Consider the following 18,278-nt stretch of genomic DNA (forward strand, 5'->3'; position numbering starts at 1 on the left):
TAAACAGAAACCCAAATAAAAGTTAGTCATATGTTCCTTCTATCTACCCCACCAAGCTATTAGGCAGTTTGAATCCATCACATCTATGAGCCTCAGCTCATAGAGCTTCAACATTTCAAGAGCTATTATGATATGATCACAACTGAATTAACAATTACCTGAGTGGGTCATTTAGATTTACCAAAAAACTAAACTTCTCCAACAACAGCAAAATGTCACATTTAGACTTAGCCACCCTGAAATGGAAGTTTAGAGAGAGAAGCAAAGTGTTTTTAGATGGATACTGAATTCTGTTTTCCAAATGACTACAATTAGTGAAGGGAAGAAAAGTTGTACGGACCAAGACTGTGTAAAATATGACTTAGAAGGAGAGAGAAGGAAGGATCATGTTGCAGAGAAAAGAATGCTAAACATGGAGTCACAAGACCTGCGTTTGAATCCTGCCTACCTGTGTGACCTTACACAAATTATTTTACCTCTTTGAGCCTCCCCTTCCTCATCCCTTCTAATTAAAGGATTAGACCAGATGATTTCCTTTCAGCTCTAGATCTGTAATCCTTATGAAACCAATATTGACTTGTAGAGTCTGACCAATTATGAAGCCAGAGAGAGATCCTTCAATCATCTGATGATAACCAGTAGCATTTAGGAATGCTGAAACAAAAATACAAGATGCACAATGAATCATTCTTTTTAGACATGGCTAACATCCCGGTAATGCTTTACTTAACTATTGAATGGTGCTTTCAAGGGTTGTGTTTATTTTTTTTAATGGGGAAAGTTAAATGAGGGAGAGAAAAGAGATTTTATTCATCAAAAAATCACATCAAAAGTAAATAAACTTGGGATTGGATTAGATTATTTCTAAACTCCCTTCTAATTCTAAATCTGAAAAATATATATGTATATATATTTTTCATATAGGATACCTCCTCCATTCACAACTGAGCAGAACAGTGACTCGCTACAGGTGTAAAATAAAAGCTACATTGTCAGCCATACTTTTTTTTAGAGTGGAACAGGTATAAATAGGGGGAGCTAAGTGGCATTGTAGATACAGCACCAGGCTTGGAGTCAGGAAGACTCACTTTCTGGAATTCACATCTGTCCTCACACACTTAGTAGCTGTGTGACCCTGGGTAAGTTACTTAACCTTGTTTGCCTATGCTTCCTCATCTGTAAAATGATCTGGAGAAGGAAATGAAAAACCATTCCCATATCTTTTGCCAAGAAAACCCCAATGGGTTCACAGTCAGACTCAACTGAAAACAAATGAACAATAACAAAAGGTCTAAATAAAATATTTACTTAAAAAAGAGAAATATGTAAAATATCTTGAACATATGTAGATATTCCTAAATTATCTTTCAATTTTTCAAAAATATTATGAATTATATCTGAAATTCCCAAATTTCCAGAAAGACCAAAAATGGAGCACTGAAGTTCATTGTAATCATGTCACTAAAACCATATATCCTTTATTTCTACACTTTCTGTAAACTTGGTATATCAAAGTCCTGGACCATAGTATGGATGGGCACACATTGGTCAAAAGAATAAGGATAGTTAAAAGTGAGGAGTAAGAGGGGAAGTATCTTTGTATATTAAGAAGATATAGTCATGTGAGAAAATCCAGAATCAGACTAGGGAAGTACTGAAGGAGTGTATTTAGTAAAGTTAAGAGGAGGAAAGAACAGAAGTGATTTTGTTTTTTCAGTATAATACAGACCACCTAGACCAAAGGAAAAAAGAGATTAAAAGAGGTAAAAAGTTTGGGAAATAGATCTCAAATATGACCCAGACACAAAATATAGTAGTGATTGGGAGACTTCAATTATTCTACAATCTAATGGAGTTTTCTAGAATAGCTAATGTCTTCTTGCCTTGTCTTTGTGATAATTTCATTCTTCATAGGGTTAAAGAATCAACAAGAGGAAATTCCATTCTGAATCTAATTCACACTAACAGAGAGGGAATTGTTGCTGTCATGGAACCTTCAAGGAACATGAACCCTCCATCACAGAGTTTGTTATAGAAAAGTTGAGGGGGGAAGGCCATCATTTTACATGCATCCTAGATTTTTGGAAAGCAGAATTCAAGGCCCTGAGAGAAAAGATAGAAAGGATCCCAGGGACTAAAATTATTAAGGGGAAGAATTCAACCTAGGAGAGATGGGAGATGCTCAAGAATGAAAGTCTAAAGACAAAGGGGAAAGATTCCAGTAACAAGAAAAATATGGGATTTCTCTTAAGGACCTGATATAGATTCACAGGAAAGCCATTAACTAACTGAAATTTTTAAAAGATGGAAGCAAGACCAAGTGACAGAAGATGACTGTAAAAAATGTGACACAATCCTATAAAAAGTGTAAGGAATGCTAAAGATCAGAATAATCTGAAGCTTGCAGAGGAAGGTAAGGACAACAAAAGGGGTTTCTAAAATCATATTGAAAGAAAGAGAAGGATCAAAAAAGATATAGAACTTTTGCTTGGAGTTGAATGGGATGATAAGTGACAATAGAAAGAGGACAGTTTTTTCCCATTTTTGTTTTTTGTTGTTTTTCCCCTTATCTCCTCCTCCCACAATGAGAATAATATAGCAGAACAAAAACAACTGAATCAATCAATGACCTTGAGAGGGAAGGTGATATTAAGAGAACATCTAGCTATCTAGCTGCTCTTGAAGGATTCAAGTCAGCTGGCTTGGATAAGCTGCTTCCTCAGGTTCTGAAAGAGCTGTCATTTCTATTTAAAAGGTCATGGAAATTAGAAAGGTATGAAAAAATTGGAGATAGGCACATGTTGCCCCAATTTTCAAAAAAGGGAAGAGAATAGGGCCTACAAACTCTAAGACAATGAGTTTGTCTCTGATTACTAGGAAAAATTACTGAATGGATCCTTAAGGAGATGTTTAATGGATCCTTAAGGACATCCAGAAAGAAAGCTGTGATTATGAAGAGCCAGCTTGGTTTCACCAAGAACTGGTCTTTCCAAAAAAAAAAAACCGTAATTTCCTTTTTTGACAGGATTTCTAAAATAGCAGATGAGGAGGATGCTGTGAATATAGGCTAACTAGATTTTAGCAAAGCCTTATATAAAATTTTTCATACTATTCTTCTGGAAAAAATAAAGGCTAGGCTATAATGCTGTCAGATGGACCCCAAACTCTTTGGACCATGACTACATTAAAAAATTAGTTGTTTATAGTTCAATATTAATTTGATAGAAAGTCTCTAATGGAGTACCTCAGGCATCCACTTGGATGTTTGCTACTTAACTACTTCACTACTTAACTATTTATCTATGTCTTGGATAAAGGTATAGATGTATGCTCATCAAATTTGCAGGTGACACAAAAGTGAGAAGAATAATTAACATACTAGATGGCAGGAGTAAGGACCAAAAGGATCTTGACAGGCCAGAATGTGGAGATGAATCTAATAGAATGCAATTCAATAAGGATAAATGCAAAATCCTATACTTGGGTTCAAAGGAATCAACTCCACAAATACAGACAGGAGTTGATCTGAAAAGGATCTGGGTATGGACCTCAAGCTCAATAGGAGCTAGCAGCATGAGGTGAAGGCCCAAAAAAAAGCCAATACAATATAAGCTGAATTAGGAGAGGTGTAACTTTTAGGAACAGAGGAAGGATAATCCCACTGTGCTCTGTCCTTGGAAAATCTTACATGGAGTATTAGGTTCAGTTCTGGGTACCATCAATGAACATCAACCATTCAGTGTTAAAGAACATTGATAATCTGAATTGTATTCAGAAGAAGACAACCAAGATGGTAGAAGGCTTTGAGTTCCTGACATATGAAAATTATTTGAAGGAACTGTACATGTTTATGCTGGAGAGAAAGGAATAAGAGAAAACATTCTAGGTTTATTTAAGTGTTTGAAGGGATATCATATGGAAAGGGGATTAAATTTATTCTGTTTGACTCCAGAAGACAAAACTAGATGTAATGAGCAGAAGTTGCAAAAAAAGATCTACTGAGGTTTGATGTTAAGAAAGTATTTACTAACAATGAGGGCTGTCAAAAAAATGTAATGTCTTGGGATGAGTTTCCCATCCTTGGATATCTTCTAGCAAAAGCTAGACAACCACTTGTCAAGGATACCATAGAGTATTGACTGAATTAAAAGACACTTGGACATAGCTTACCAGTCTTAAATTGTTTGATTCTCCAGTTCTATGTGTTGACTGTGGAACTGAACTTTTTATCAAATGTCCCCTCTGAGTCTGTAGAACCAACCAGCTGCTGGTGAAATCACTAATTGAGAGGAAAAATTTTTTCCATTAAAGGGAAAGTCAAACTAATCCAACCTTAAAGCTAACAACCTCAAAATCAGACAAAATATGCATGTATTGACTGAAAACAATTCTTTGCAAATTTCTTAACCTTGCTGCTGGAATAAAAGTAGCTTAACCTCTCTAGCTGTCATTTACAATGATGAGCTAAGATGAGACAAGCTTTAAGGTTCTGTCCAGCTCTGATGTTGTGTGAACCCACAATCTGCAGATTAGTTAATGGTGTCCATGTTAGGTTTTCTGTTATCATTCCAATAACTTGTTTACTTGTCAAGTGTCTGTCTCCATTAGGAGCTTTCAAACCATCAAAATTATGCTTATAGAACCTGACAAAATGAGATATTATGCTTATGCTTGCCATTTTATCCCAAATTAAATTGATTATTATTTGTTTTAAGAAAAAAGTTTGTTGATTATTGGTGTGGGTTTAGTGGAATGACATCCAGGTACATATGATCAAATAAAACAATATAAAAAAGGAATAGAGACTGGACTTGTGATTTCATTAGTACAGGGAGCATTCATCTAGGTGATAGAGCACTGGCGTTGGTGTCCAGAAGATCCGAGTTCACATTCAGCCTCAGATACATACTGTGTCTTAGCTATGTGACCTAGGCAAATCATTTAACCTCTGTTGGCCTCCATTTCCTCAAATGTAAAATGGAGATAATAAAAACATCTATCTACTCAAATTGTTATGAGGATCAAATGAAATATGTATAAAGCATTTAACACATAGTAGATCTTAACAAATGCTTATTTACTTCCTTCTTTCCTTCCTTCCTTCTTTACTTCTTTCCTTCCTAATGGGGAACTTCTTCTACTAATGGGTATGGACACCATCTCTATAACTTATAGTCTTAAAGAGTTAGTTAAATTGGGGGTGAAACCAAGATGGTGGAGCAGAAGGATGGACATACTCTAGCTCTCCCCCCATAACCCATAAAATACCTGTAAAAAATACTCTAAACAAATTCTAGAGCAGCAGAAGCTACAAACCAACAGAATGAAAGAAATTTCCAGCCCAAGACAGCCTGGAAGGCTGACAGAGAAGGTCTATTACACTGGGTTCAGAGTGGAAAACAGTCCAGGCTTGACCACAGGGCACTGCACAGACAGGACTGGAGCAGACTTCAGGGCATGGAATCACAGGTAGTAGCAGCTGTGGTTCTGAGATTTCTCAACCCACAAATGCCAAAAACAGCTTCAAAGGTCAGTAAGAAAGTTCTTTCACCTGGGTCAGAGGGGGTGTGGGCCCGGCCCCAACGTGGTGGCAGTTACCACAGCAGCAGCATCCACTAGGCAGGAGCATCCACTTTTGAAGCCTTCAGCCTAAAGACCCTGGGGGAATTAAGTAGCTGATCTGGATCTCAGCCCTGAGTGGCGGTCCTAGGGTGAGGAGCAGTGCTGGTATGGTAGAGCTGGTGGTAATGGTGGAGAGGGAAACCTATTCTCAGATCCTGGGCAGAAAAGAAGTTTTATGGTTTTTCATAGAAAACAGCTCAGGCCAAGAGAGGAGTAAATTTCTCTCCCTTGATTGTGCTACCTTGGAGGAGCTGAGAACTTATAGGTCCCTAAAATATACCCTTCATTTGACAAATGTCTCAAAAGTCAAGTAACTGGCTGGAAAATACCCCAAAAGGGAGAAAAATAAGAATGTAGAAAGTTACTTTCTTGGTGAAAAGGTATTTTCTTCCATTCTTTTGAATGAGGAAGAACAAAGTATACCATCAGAGGAAGACATCAAAGGCAAGGCTTCTACATCCAAAACCTCCAAAAAATATATTCAATGATCTCAGGCCATGGGAGAGCTCAAAAAGGATTTTGAAAATCAAATAAGAGAGGTGGAAGAAAAATGGGAAAAGGAATGAGAGCAATGCAAGAAAATCATGAAAAGCGAGTCAACAGCTTGCTAAAAGAGATTTTAAAAATGCTGAAGAAACTAATACCTTTAAAAATAAACTAACCCAAATGGCAAAAGAGGTCCAAAAAGCCAATGAGAAGAATGCTTTAAAAAGCAGAACTGGCCAAATGGAAGAGAACTTTCAAAAGTTCACTGAAAAAATAGTTCTTTTAAAATTAGAATGGAGCAGATAGAAGCTAATGACTTTATGAGAAACCAAGAAATTACAAAACAAAACCAAAAGAATGAAAAAATAGAAGACAATGTGAAATATCTCATTGGAAAAAACAACTGACCTGAAAAATAGATCCAGGAGAGATAATTTAAAAATTATTAGTCTATCTGAAAACCATGATCAAAAAAAGAGCCTATATATTATTTTCCAAGAAATTATCAAAGAAAACTGTCCTGATATTCCAGACCCAGAGGGCAAAATAAAAATGGAAAGAAATCATTGATCACCTCCTGAAACAGATCTCAAAAGGAAAACTTCTAGGAGTATTGTAGCAAAATTCCAGAGTACCCAGGTTAAAAAAAGAATATTACAAGCAGCCAGAAATACAATCAGGATAACACAGGATTTAGCAGCTTCTACATTAAAGGATTGAAGGGCTTGAAATATGATATTCCAGAGGTCAAAGGAGGTAGGATCAAAACCAAGAATTACCTATCCAGGAAAACTGAGTATAATACTTCAGGGCAGAAAATGGAATTTCTATGAAATAGAGAATTTCCAAGCATTCTTGTTGAAAAGACCAAAGCTGAATAGAAAATTCCACATTCAAATACAAGAATCAAGAGAAACATGAAAAGGTAAACAGGAAAGGGAAGCCTTAAGGAACTCATTAAAGTTGAACTGTTTGCATTTCTACATGGAAAGATGTTATTTGAAACTCATGAGACCTTTTTCAGATGAGGGTAGTTAAAGGGAACATTATATATATATATATATATATATATATATGTATATTTGTTTGTTTATTTATTTATACATAGACAGTGGGACAGGGTGAGCTGAATATGAAGAGAGAATAACTAAAAAGTAAACTTCACTGTTGAATGGAATGTACTAGGAGTAAGAGAAAGGGAGAGGTAGAATGTAGCAAATCATCTCACATAAAGGAGAGAAGAAAGAGCTTTACAATGGAGGGGAAGGGAGGAGAGATGAAAGGAAATAACTGAGCCCTACTCTCATGGGATTGGGTTTAAGGAGGGAATAACACACACTCAATTGGATATGGAAATCTATTTCACTCTGCAGGAAGGCAAGGGAGAAGGGGATAGAAGAGGGAAGATTATAGCACTTTACTAACTGGGAAAAGGGATAATCAGAAGCAAACACTATTGTGGGAGGGCAGGTCAAGGGAGAGAATGGAATAAATGAAGGGCAGGATAGGACAGAGGGACATGTAGTTAGTCTTTTTCAACATAACTATTATGGAAGTGCTTTGCATTGTTACACATGTATGACCTATACTGAATTGCTTGTTTACTCAGTGAGAATGGGTGGAGAGGGAGAGAGAGAATATGAAACTCAAAGCTTTAAGAATGAATGTTAAAAATTGTTTTAGCATGCGACTAGAAATTAAGCTATACAGGCAATGCAGTATAGAAATCTATTTTGCTCTACAGGAAAATAGAGGGGAAGGGGGGTAAAAGAAGGGTGGGTAACAGAAGGGAGGATACACTGGAGGAAGGGGTGGATGGGGTGCATACTGTCCTGGGGTGGGGGTTGAGGAGAGATGGGGAAAAAATTTTGAATTTAAATTCTTGTGGAAGTGAATATTAAGAACTGAAAATAAATAAATTATATATTTAAATAAACTGCACAGAATAGAAGGAAGTTGGGAGGGAAACAGTAAAGTTGGATATATCTTTGGAAATAACATGATGGAAGTACAATTTACTTAAAAATAAGATAGACATTAAAAAAAAGAGTTACCTAAATCATCAAGTAGTCAAGTGACTTGCCCTGGGTAATACAACCAGTCTGTGTCAGAGGCAGGACTTGAACCCCAGACTTTCTGATTTCAAGGATATATTAATTTTAAAGCACTGTATAAATATTAACTATTATGATTATTATTATTTTACATGAGCATGTGCATATCTATCCTTAATCACATTACAATGGAAGAAATCTATGTAAATAATATTGGCCTGATTTTGCTTAATTTCCTTCATTAGCTATGTCATTCAGATTATGTAGCCTAATATAAAGGAAATCAGAGTGACATAAACAAGCAACTTTCTGTCCTTATTCATAGATTAACATTCTGAGAGACTTTTTCTTCCACACTTCCTTATGATTTATTTATTCTTTATGAAAGGGATCAAATGCCAAAGATTTTTTTATTGTGTATTATTATGCTGCTTTACTTGACTTAATATTTAATTAAAATTTATAATCTTGGTTATCTAATTTTTTGAAATATATATTAGTTACTAAAAGGAATCATTCTCATTGGACCAAATGTAGATATAGAACTGAAAGGGACCATAGAAATCATCTAGTCCAACCTCCGTTTACAGATGAAAAAACTGAGGTCCAAAGATGGAAAGAAGTGTACCCAAACAAATCCTCCTCATAGGAGATGTTGGCTTCTGTCTTATCTTTTGTTGATTAATCACCCTTAAAAGTTAGTCATAGAACTGTTCTATAAAAGACTAGAAACGGTTGTCTTTGAAGTGGGTATAGTTATTTAGCTATTCTCACTTGGAGAAATATCAAAGCATAGAAACATAGGACTTACCAGCAGAGAAGGTACTGAGGCCCTGGTGCTCCTTGGGGAGCTGTCCTTGGCTGTGGCAAACTGAGATGATGTAAAGTATGTGTGCTTGATTGGATTTGATCTACTAAACAACACAGGTAAAAGCCTCCATGGTCAGGGGTTCCCTATCCTCCCCCTTTCCATGTCCAAATCCCATTTGTCATCAGAAATGAAACTGAGCAGTTTCAAACAAGTGAATACTGTGAAGCTTTCAGAGATCAGTACCTGAGGACAAATGACTTTAGGAAGTCAGAACTACAAGGAACCTTAGTGTTCTTGTCCTTCTGAGGGACCTTTTTGTTGTTTATGTCTTAATGGAGCTTCACTAACCAGAATAAAATATAAATCAATGAAAGAGATTATGTGCACACACAGCCATATATACATTTATGATTTATATACATGTGTATGTATTTGTATAGTTTCTTCATAGGTGAGAGGCACTGTGGAACAGGAGATGGAGGTGGTCTGAAAGCCAATATGACCTTGATTGAAGTCCCTCCTCTGATACATGCTGGATGTGTGATGCTAGACAAGTCACAAAACCTCAGAATGTGGGGTCCTTGGGCAAGTCATCTAACCTTGGAGTACTCTAGGCAACTGTAGATTATAAAAGTGGCAAACTGCATTAGTAAAGGGAATTTCCTCACATGGAAATTCTCCATAATAATGAAATCAAAGCTGCAATCCCTATTCCCTCCCTCTACTTATAAACTAGTAACAGGACTCATTAAGAGAGATCAGTAAAGAACATTAGAAGCTCATCTGATGCCTTTGAAGTAGATTTACTAGTCTATCATAGGGGCAGTTAAATGACTTGGGAAAATATCAAAGTACTGCCTCTCCCCCCACCAAAATAAACCATCCACCAGTGAATAACACATTGGAATCACTTTGAAGGGATGTACATCTGTACCAGAACAGAAATGATTTAAAATTATTTAAAAGAGGAGTTCACATATGTATATATAGCATGGTGTATTGAATAAAGCATTTGGATTTGGAATCAGGAAGAGGCTTGAAATCTGCCTCAAACACGTACAAGTTCTCCAACTCTAAGGAAGGCATTTAAATCCCTCTGATCGTCAGTTGCCCCATTTCCTGCAAAATGGGGCAATAGCCCATACTTTTCAATAAGTTCAGTAGAAGTATCAGTAGTCCATTCAGGTCTATTGAGAACTGGATAAGTTAATTACAGAAAGTAGTTTATAAAACTTAAAATATTCTATGAGTAGCTGGTATTATTGTGTGTGGTACAATGTGGTATAAGCCAAAAGAGTTTGAAGTCAGCTTGAATTTGAAGTTAATCAACCTTGATTGGAATCCCATCTCGCACATTTATTATGTGCTTGTGGTCTTACCTTCTGTGATGCTTGGTTTTTTCATCTGTAAACTGGGGGTGATAAAACTTTCATGACCCACCTCAGAGCGTTGTTGTGAAGAAAGTGCTTTGAAACCTTAAATATGTCAAAACTGCAAGGATGTATTATTCTGTCAGTGCGGCTACTCCTACCGCCAGCATGGATTGTAATATTTCTATGACTATAAGGCAGTTTTTCTGAGTTGCTATGCCTAAAAAATTTATTATCCTTCAGGCAACATGGTGATTGGTTATAAGACCTCTAAAATTAGCTCAGCTAAAATGTAGTATCCACCACTATGTATTCAAAAATTTTGCAGTAAGAAGGACCTACCATAGTTTATGAACTGATGACAGAGACTTTAAGAAGTCAGGGTCATCTCTATGACCTAATGAGGCATTTAATAAATTTAATAAATAAATGGAATGGGGGGAGGGGCGAAGGCATTTGGAGGAGGGAGAAAGCACTAAGAGCTGAGGGAATCAGAGGCTGGTACCTGAACTGAGCCTTCAAAGAAGACCAAACCTCTGAGAGACAGAGGTAAGGAGAGACAGCCTGTATGAATGTACTAAGGTCAGAGATTAAGTATCAAGATTTAGATCTGAGAACATTTACACATAGCAGGGAAGGAATTGGTATGGAGGGAGAGATTAAAGCCAAGAGAAAGAAGAGTTCCCAGAAGAAACAAGAGGGAATGGAAGCAAAGAGAGAAGCAGAGAGGCTGGCCTTGGCCACCCCTTCCTCTGAGACCAGAGCAAAGGAGGAGAGGTTTTGAGGTGTGGCCAAGAGTAAACAAGAGAACTCACAATGGATGGTCTCAATTTTTTCAGTAAAGTAGGAGGGGAGGATTGTGGTTGGGGTTAGAGACTTGAGAAGACAGAAAAATATTTAAAATAGCTACTGGGGGACTGAGATAGGGAATCATTCAAGGAAGAATAAAAGATTTCCTGTATAGTTAGCAAGAGTCTATTTGAAATTAGAGAGCAAGGATTCTTGTACAACTTACTCGAGTGGAATTCAGGAGTAGAGAAGGTAGATCCAAGAAAAAGAGTCAGCAAAGCCTGATCTCCAGAATGACTGGGGCAAAAGAGTCAAGTTAGAATACAGTAGAACTGAATTAATCTACTCTAGGTTCAAGACCTTGAAAGGAAAAAAGTGAATCCTGAGCAAGGAGGATGGATAAGAAATCTTGAGAGGGATAAAGTGGCTAAAGATTGCACTAAGGATAAAGAATTAGATTTAAGAGTGAGGCATAGAAAATATGGAAGGTTGAGAGGTTATGGTTAAAGAAAGAAATTTCAAAATTCAAAATAATAAATCTTGGTTACTGATGATGTTGAAATCAAGGGTATGACAAACCTCTATGGGGTGCCAAGTTGGACTGAAGTTGTACTTCCTCTGGAAGTTGAAAAGGTTGAAGTATAGGGAAAATGGGGCATTTAAAGGGTCCTCGGTATATATGTTATATACCCGAAGTATGAGGGCAGGATCTGAAGTGAAAAGGAAAACCACAAGCTAGATCCTAAAATCCTTGAAAAAGGAGAGCATGATCTAGGGGTCTAGAAATTATATCAGCAATGGTCTTGTGTGTTTGTCCTTTGTTGCTGAAGAAGACCATGCCATCAGAGAAATAATGACATGACTTGCACTTGACTTTGTTTTGAGTGAGAGAGGGCTGTGCAGGTCACCAGCTTCACTTCTCCTCCAGAGCCATCTGAATCCAGTGACCAGATATTCATCAGAATGACTGGAGATGACCCAGGATGAGGCAATTGGGGTTAAGTGACTTGCCCAAGGTCACACAGCTAGTAAGTGTCAAGTGTCTGAGGTGAGATTTGAACTCAGGTTCTCCTGACTCCTGCACTAGTGCTCTATCCACCGTACCACCTAGCTGCCCAAGCAATGGTCTTAACTGGGTGATAAATACAGATGGAGTTAACTTCAAAGTTTGTTGAGTGATGGCAGTACAGTTAATATCCAAAAGTGACAGCATACCAATTCCTGGTTCAAAGTACTGAAGAGGCATTTGTGGAAAGATTATGCTTCTGACATATAATGGCAGTGTAACTCTGAGCAAGTCACTTAATCTCTAAGTTCTCCTAGGTTACCCTTTAAGACTATAAGCTACAAAAACGTTGTAATCTGCTTTAGTAGAGGAAGCTTTCTCACCAGGTAGTATTCTATATCAATGAAATTGAAGAACCATCCTATATGTAAGATATGCATGTGTGTGTAAGTGTATGTATATGTTTATATTAGCAATAAATAAATATTCATGTATGTGGAAAAATAGACAGACAGACAAACATGCGCATCATGTGTGAACCAAATACAGGAAGGTTGATTTATCACAGATAACATGAAAAATGTCTCCCAATACTAGAATTTTAGGAATACCTTCATGCTTGTCACTTCAGTTCAATTTTTAAAAGGAGGTACTGAGTATAGGTGCTTATGAGAGACAAAAAATAATTCTTCTTTTGGAGAACAAAGGAAGTAGGGTGATTTGCCCAAAAGTATCCCTCTTAAAAAGGAGATCTGAAAGGGAACTTAGAGGTTGTCAAGACTTGTCTCATAGATGAAAAAAAGATAAAGCAATTTGTGCAAGGTCACACATATAGTATGAAGTAGATCAGCAATTCAAATGCAGAGCTTCTGCCCCCACATCTAGCACTTTTCTTACTATACCATGAAATGGTATCTCTTCCCATAACAAATACTACTGTTAGCTATTAATTTTTCAAGACTCTTAGTCATAGTGTTATGTTTTTGTCATTTTGCATAAAACATTTAATCTGGTTTGTGATTGGTTTTCATGGCACCTCTCCTCTCCTAGACCCTCCTTATTTGTTATTTTCACAATCACTGACCCTGTTTTCTGTTAGCAGTGTGTGACAAGTACGTAGGACAGTTGTCTTGTCTCAATGGTTTCTTAGGAAGATCAGTTTTGCTGGATAATTAGATGATGAACCAGGGACTCTTGACTTTCTCTAGCTGTGTTCAGTTTCTGGAAAATCCAATTCCTAAACCTTCCCAAGACTGCAGTTTCTATTAATAGCTGTAATGATGGTCTGGACTCAGTTGCTCAGTTACCAGTCAACTTCCTCTCTTTAGTTTGTCTCATCTGGTAGCCTGATGTCAGAAGAAAGTATTATTTTGAAGTACAATTACTGCTTTCCTGAGTCAAATACGCATTTATTTCCTGTTATGAAGGTTCAGGGAAGAGAGTCTTTGATTACTCTTCATTTAACCTTTACAAAGTTTTATCAACTTTGGGTTTTATAAAACAGACCCATTTATAATTCTAAGAAGAGAAACAGGGCAGATGTGGTGAGTAAAGCTTCCATCCCCAAGAGCTAGATCAGATGTGAAATTGAGCCTGGGGTGGTCCAACAAATGATATCTAGGATAAATTATAAATTTTTGCCAGGAGCTGTTATACAATTAAAAGTATTTACAACATTATTTAACATAAGGGGGAAAACAGTAAGCTAAAGAAAAAAGATGTAACAACAACTTTAATCCCAAAAACTATGTTTCTCAATGGCAATATGGGTACATGAAAACCTTAAAAATTAGAGCCAATGTTCTTCTTTCCTACTCAGTTACTCCAGCATTGTTCTATTGTATTCACATCATCACTGATTGCAGTTTAGTGCACTTCCAAGTTCAGGTCACTCGTACAAGTGAGGGCATGGGAGTGGAAGTGAAGGATGGAAATGGAAGTGGTGATGGCTACAGGTAAGAGGTGAACAATACTGCTTATGATTCTGGGCACTTTATTTTAAGAGGAACATTGACAATCTGGAGCTGGTCCAGAAAACACACAGGCACCTCAAAACCATGCTATCTAAGGATAAATGTTTAGCCTGGAGAAGGCTTAGGGGAAATGTGGTAGGTGTATTAAACTATTTGAAGGATTAATCATACCTATCATGTTTGTCCCCAAACAATAAAATAAGAACCAAAGGGTGGAAGTGAGAGGGAGATAGATATGTGCTTAATAGAATAACTACTACTGCTGTTATTTAGAATTTTTAAGACATGCCATGACTTCCTAACAACACGGTAAGTAAATAGCAATGACAGTATTACTGCCCTTTCATAGATGAAGGAGCCGAGGATTAGGCAGCTAAGGGTATATGAGCCAGTATTCAAACTCAGGTCTGATTCAAACCTGTTGCTCTACCCAGTACTCCATACCTCCCTCCCAATCCTATCCCCATTATGAAGAACTTCTAAATGATTAATATTGTCCACTGGTAGACTAGACAAGACTGCCTCAAGAAAGAGTGAGACCCCAGTGGGAGAATAGGATGATATATTCAGAGCTGGAAGAGACATCAAGGGTCATGAAGTTCAGTCTTCTCCTTTTCTTTATGAATAAACTTGGGGTCAGTGTAAGTGACTTGCCTAAAGTCCCAGAGTTATTATACATCAGACGTGAGATTCTCCTTTAGAGTTAGTGCTTTTTCAATAATTTTCACCATGATTCTCAAGAATTTTTGTACTCAAACCTTCTCTATGTAAATGTGGAAATGCTTCATCTTCCCTAGTACTTGGCAAAATGTTCAACAGGCAATAAATGATAAATGTTAATTGTATTATCTTGCATAAATAATGTCAACGTTTACATTTAAAACACTTTGAATTGTGCATATCTGTTTGCTGAATAAAATATTCTCAATTCCTCATTTTAGTGAACTATCAAACTGAGAATTGAATAAATCACAGACACCCTTTCCCTTTTCTGCCTCATGTAAATGTTGGGGTTGCTAGGCAGCTTAGTGGATAAAATGCTGACTAGTGTTAGGAAGACTTATCCTCATGAATTTAAATCTGGCCTCAAATACTTACTAGCTGTGTGACCCTGAACAAGTTACTTTAACTCTGTTTGCCTTGGTTTCCTTATCTGTAAAATGAGCTGGAGAAGGAAATGGCAAAACACTTCTATATCTTTGCCAAGAAAACTCCAAATGAAGCCATGAAGAGTCAGACAAACTGAAATGACTGAACAAAAGCAACCTGTAAATGCTAATTTCTCTAATCAAAAATATTGATAAATATTAACCTCTTTAGCTGGTATTTCAGATGTTATCCTGACCTCAGAACACCAGGCAGGAGGATTTAATTGAATTTCTCCCTGAATCACTCCTACACTTCCTGTCTTATAGACAGTTCTAGTTCTTCTGCACACAAGATCTGAAATGCAGGTAAAATTGAAAGTTGAAAATAAGCATATTTTTTCTTAGTTTGGGAACTTCCTTAGGTTAGTGCCATAGCATACTAATTATAATCAATCATGTTATACTAATAGCTACAGTAATTAAAGTAAGATAATTACCATACTGAAGCATATTAAAATAGCATTTATCAACCCATCTGTTTTATAAATGTTATATTGGACATACTTTTAATTAGAGGAATTTTACCTAATGAAACATCTATTATTGATCCATTTCTAAACCAATGATCTGTCACCTATAATATATATTTTACTAGTGAAATGGAATGTCTGAATGAACCAATCAATCAATAACCATTGATTAGACATATACCATGTGTCAGGTATTGTCTTAGGGGCTGAGGATGCAAAGTCAAAAGTTAAATGGTCCCTTTTCTTAAGAAGTATTTCTATTAAGGAGGAAGAGAGAGGCAGAGAGCATTTACAAAGTAATTTAAAAGGGAAGGAACCAGCAACTGGGAAAACAGGAAAGGCCTGATGTGGGCAATGACACAAGCTGAGCTTTGAAGGAAGCCAGGAATTCTAAGAGGTGGGAGGTGGGGATGGAGAGAGAAATGGAATTTTGGAGGAAGGGCAACAAGGCTAGTTTGACTGGACCATAGAGACATGAAGGGAAGCAATCTATCACAATCTTGAAAAGGTAGTTTGGAGCCAGGGTGTGAAGTCTTTAAAGGCCAAACAGGAATTTATAGAATGGATGAATGAGATACAGAAAACCTAGTGTGTAAATGCTTCAAGTGAACTTTAATCAATTTATCAAGGAATGTTTATTAGCCACCTACAATGGACATCCAACTATGCTTCAGAAATATTTTCCTGCTTGGCCTAGTTCTTTTCCATCTGCTCACACAAATGAGAGACATAGACTAAACTCTTTACAATCTGGCTCCAGCCTACCCTTCACGCATCTTGTGTTCCAGCCAAAAAGGCCTGCTTCCTGTTCTTGGACTTGGCATTCCCAAGAGACTAGTACATATTGGTAGGCACTCAAATGCTCATTGGACTGGATTAGATTGGAACTGGGCCTCATTGGGAAAGAATTGCCAGGAAATCCAAATGAAGTGAGGTCATTCAACATATCCATTAATAAGGATTCATCACACACTCATAGCCAGCAATGTCCTTTGTTATTGTTGGGCTGTTTTTCAGTCCTGTCTGACTCTTCATGACCCCATTTGGGGTTTCCTTGATAAAGATATTGAAGTGGCTTGCCATTTCCTTCTCCAGCTCATTTTACAGATGAGGAAATTAAGGCAAACAAAGTTAAGTGACTTTGGTCATACAATTAGTAAGTGTCTGAGGCCAGATTAAACTCAGGGAGTCTTCCTGACCTCAGCCCCTACACTTTATCCACTGTGCCACTTAGCTATCCTATAATGGGAGAGCTTAAAGGTCACTTAGGAATAATCTAATCCATCCTCCTTCTTCTATAGATGAATAAATGGAGGCCCAGGAAAAAGGTTAGTCATTTGCCAAAAGGTAAAAATTACCTGATTAGGAAGCTCAAGTCCTGCCCAAACTCCCTGTTCTCTATATAAGAAGAGTCTGGAATCTTTTATATTATTTCAATGCAAAATGAGTTTTTAAATCATCAAATTACACCTAAATATAAGATAGCTTATTGTACATTTTGTACCTAGATGTCAAAAAAATTCAACAGCTGCAACTAATTCAGGGCAATCAGGAATTTACCCCTGATGCCAAGATTTAGAAGTTGTTATCAATATTTAAACTCTGTCAACAGGTAGAAACAACTAGTCTTTGGACCTAGTTAGTAAGAATAATTAGAACAATTAGAAATCTATCATATGAAATACTTTCTCTATTCCCAAACTGTGTCTGTACCCCTAGATAAGCTCTTGATCAGGCCCTGACCTGCTCCATCTCAACAGCAGCCTCAAGGTGGCTTGGACTCTCTGTCTCTCATGCCCACCTCACCCCTGGGGGGGGGGGGTGTCTTAGAATCTGTTCCCACATGGAACCTTAAGTCTCGAGATTTAAGATCTCTAACCAATTCATCTCCTCAAACCCCAGTCTCTATACTAGGATTATGGCTTTGTCTATCCTATCAAATATACTATTGTAAGAAGACTAGGGAAATATAGGTCTATAGAATTGAATGAAGCAGTATTATTGTTTACTAGCACATAGAGATGATTGGAAAGGATATTTAAAAGCCCTTTCCCTCAATGATCCTACAAAGCCTTCTAAAATAGAAAAGGGTCAGACCTGTCAAATATATGTCATCCTATTACCTGGAAATGGGCATGGGAAGATGTCATGGGATATATTTTCAGTATGTAGCTTTTAATACACTATCCAAACTGGATTATCTTCTGAGTTTTTTGTGCAAGAAATAAATGCCAGAGGGAAAGGAAGTTCCAAGTTAATCATCTTTTTTGTTCATATTTTATTTCCAGTTAGGACGGACCCTGAGGAGCCCTTTCATGAAGTTTGTGGCCCATGCGGTCTCTTTCACAATCTTCCTGGGATTGTTAGTTCTGAATGCATCAGACCGGTTTGAAGGCGTTAAAAACCTCCCCAATGAGACCAACACGGATTATCCAAAACAGATCTTTAGAGTAAAAACCACCCAGTTCTCATGGACAGAAATGCTTATCATGAAGTGGGTTTTAGGTAAGAAAGCAACTCCATCTTCTATTCTAACCTTCACTCTTGGG

The 18,278-nt window shown here is 37.2% G+C and overlaps 1 protein-coding gene across 1 annotated transcript in view; it reads left to right on the top strand.

Annotated features, from left to right (window-relative positions):
- Positions 1-18,278, top strand: part of TRPC7 (transient receptor potential cation channel subfamily C member 7) — a 260,948-nt gene that overhangs the window by 149,836 nt on the left and 92,834 nt on the right. The window contains exon 5 of the mRNA XM_072628831.1: positions 18,018-18,234. Within this exon, the coding sequence (XP_072484932.1) occupies positions 18,018-18,234 (217 nt within the window). The remainder of the gene's footprint in view (positions 1-18,017; positions 18,235-18,278) is intronic.

The sequence above is a fragment of the Notamacropus eugenii genome, chromosome 1 (assembly GCF_028372415.1).
Source record: "Notamacropus eugenii isolate mMacEug1 chromosome 1, mMacEug1.pri_v2, whole genome shotgun sequence".
Taxonomy (NCBI): domain Eukaryota; kingdom Metazoa; phylum Chordata; class Mammalia; order Diprotodontia; family Macropodidae; genus Notamacropus; species Notamacropus eugenii.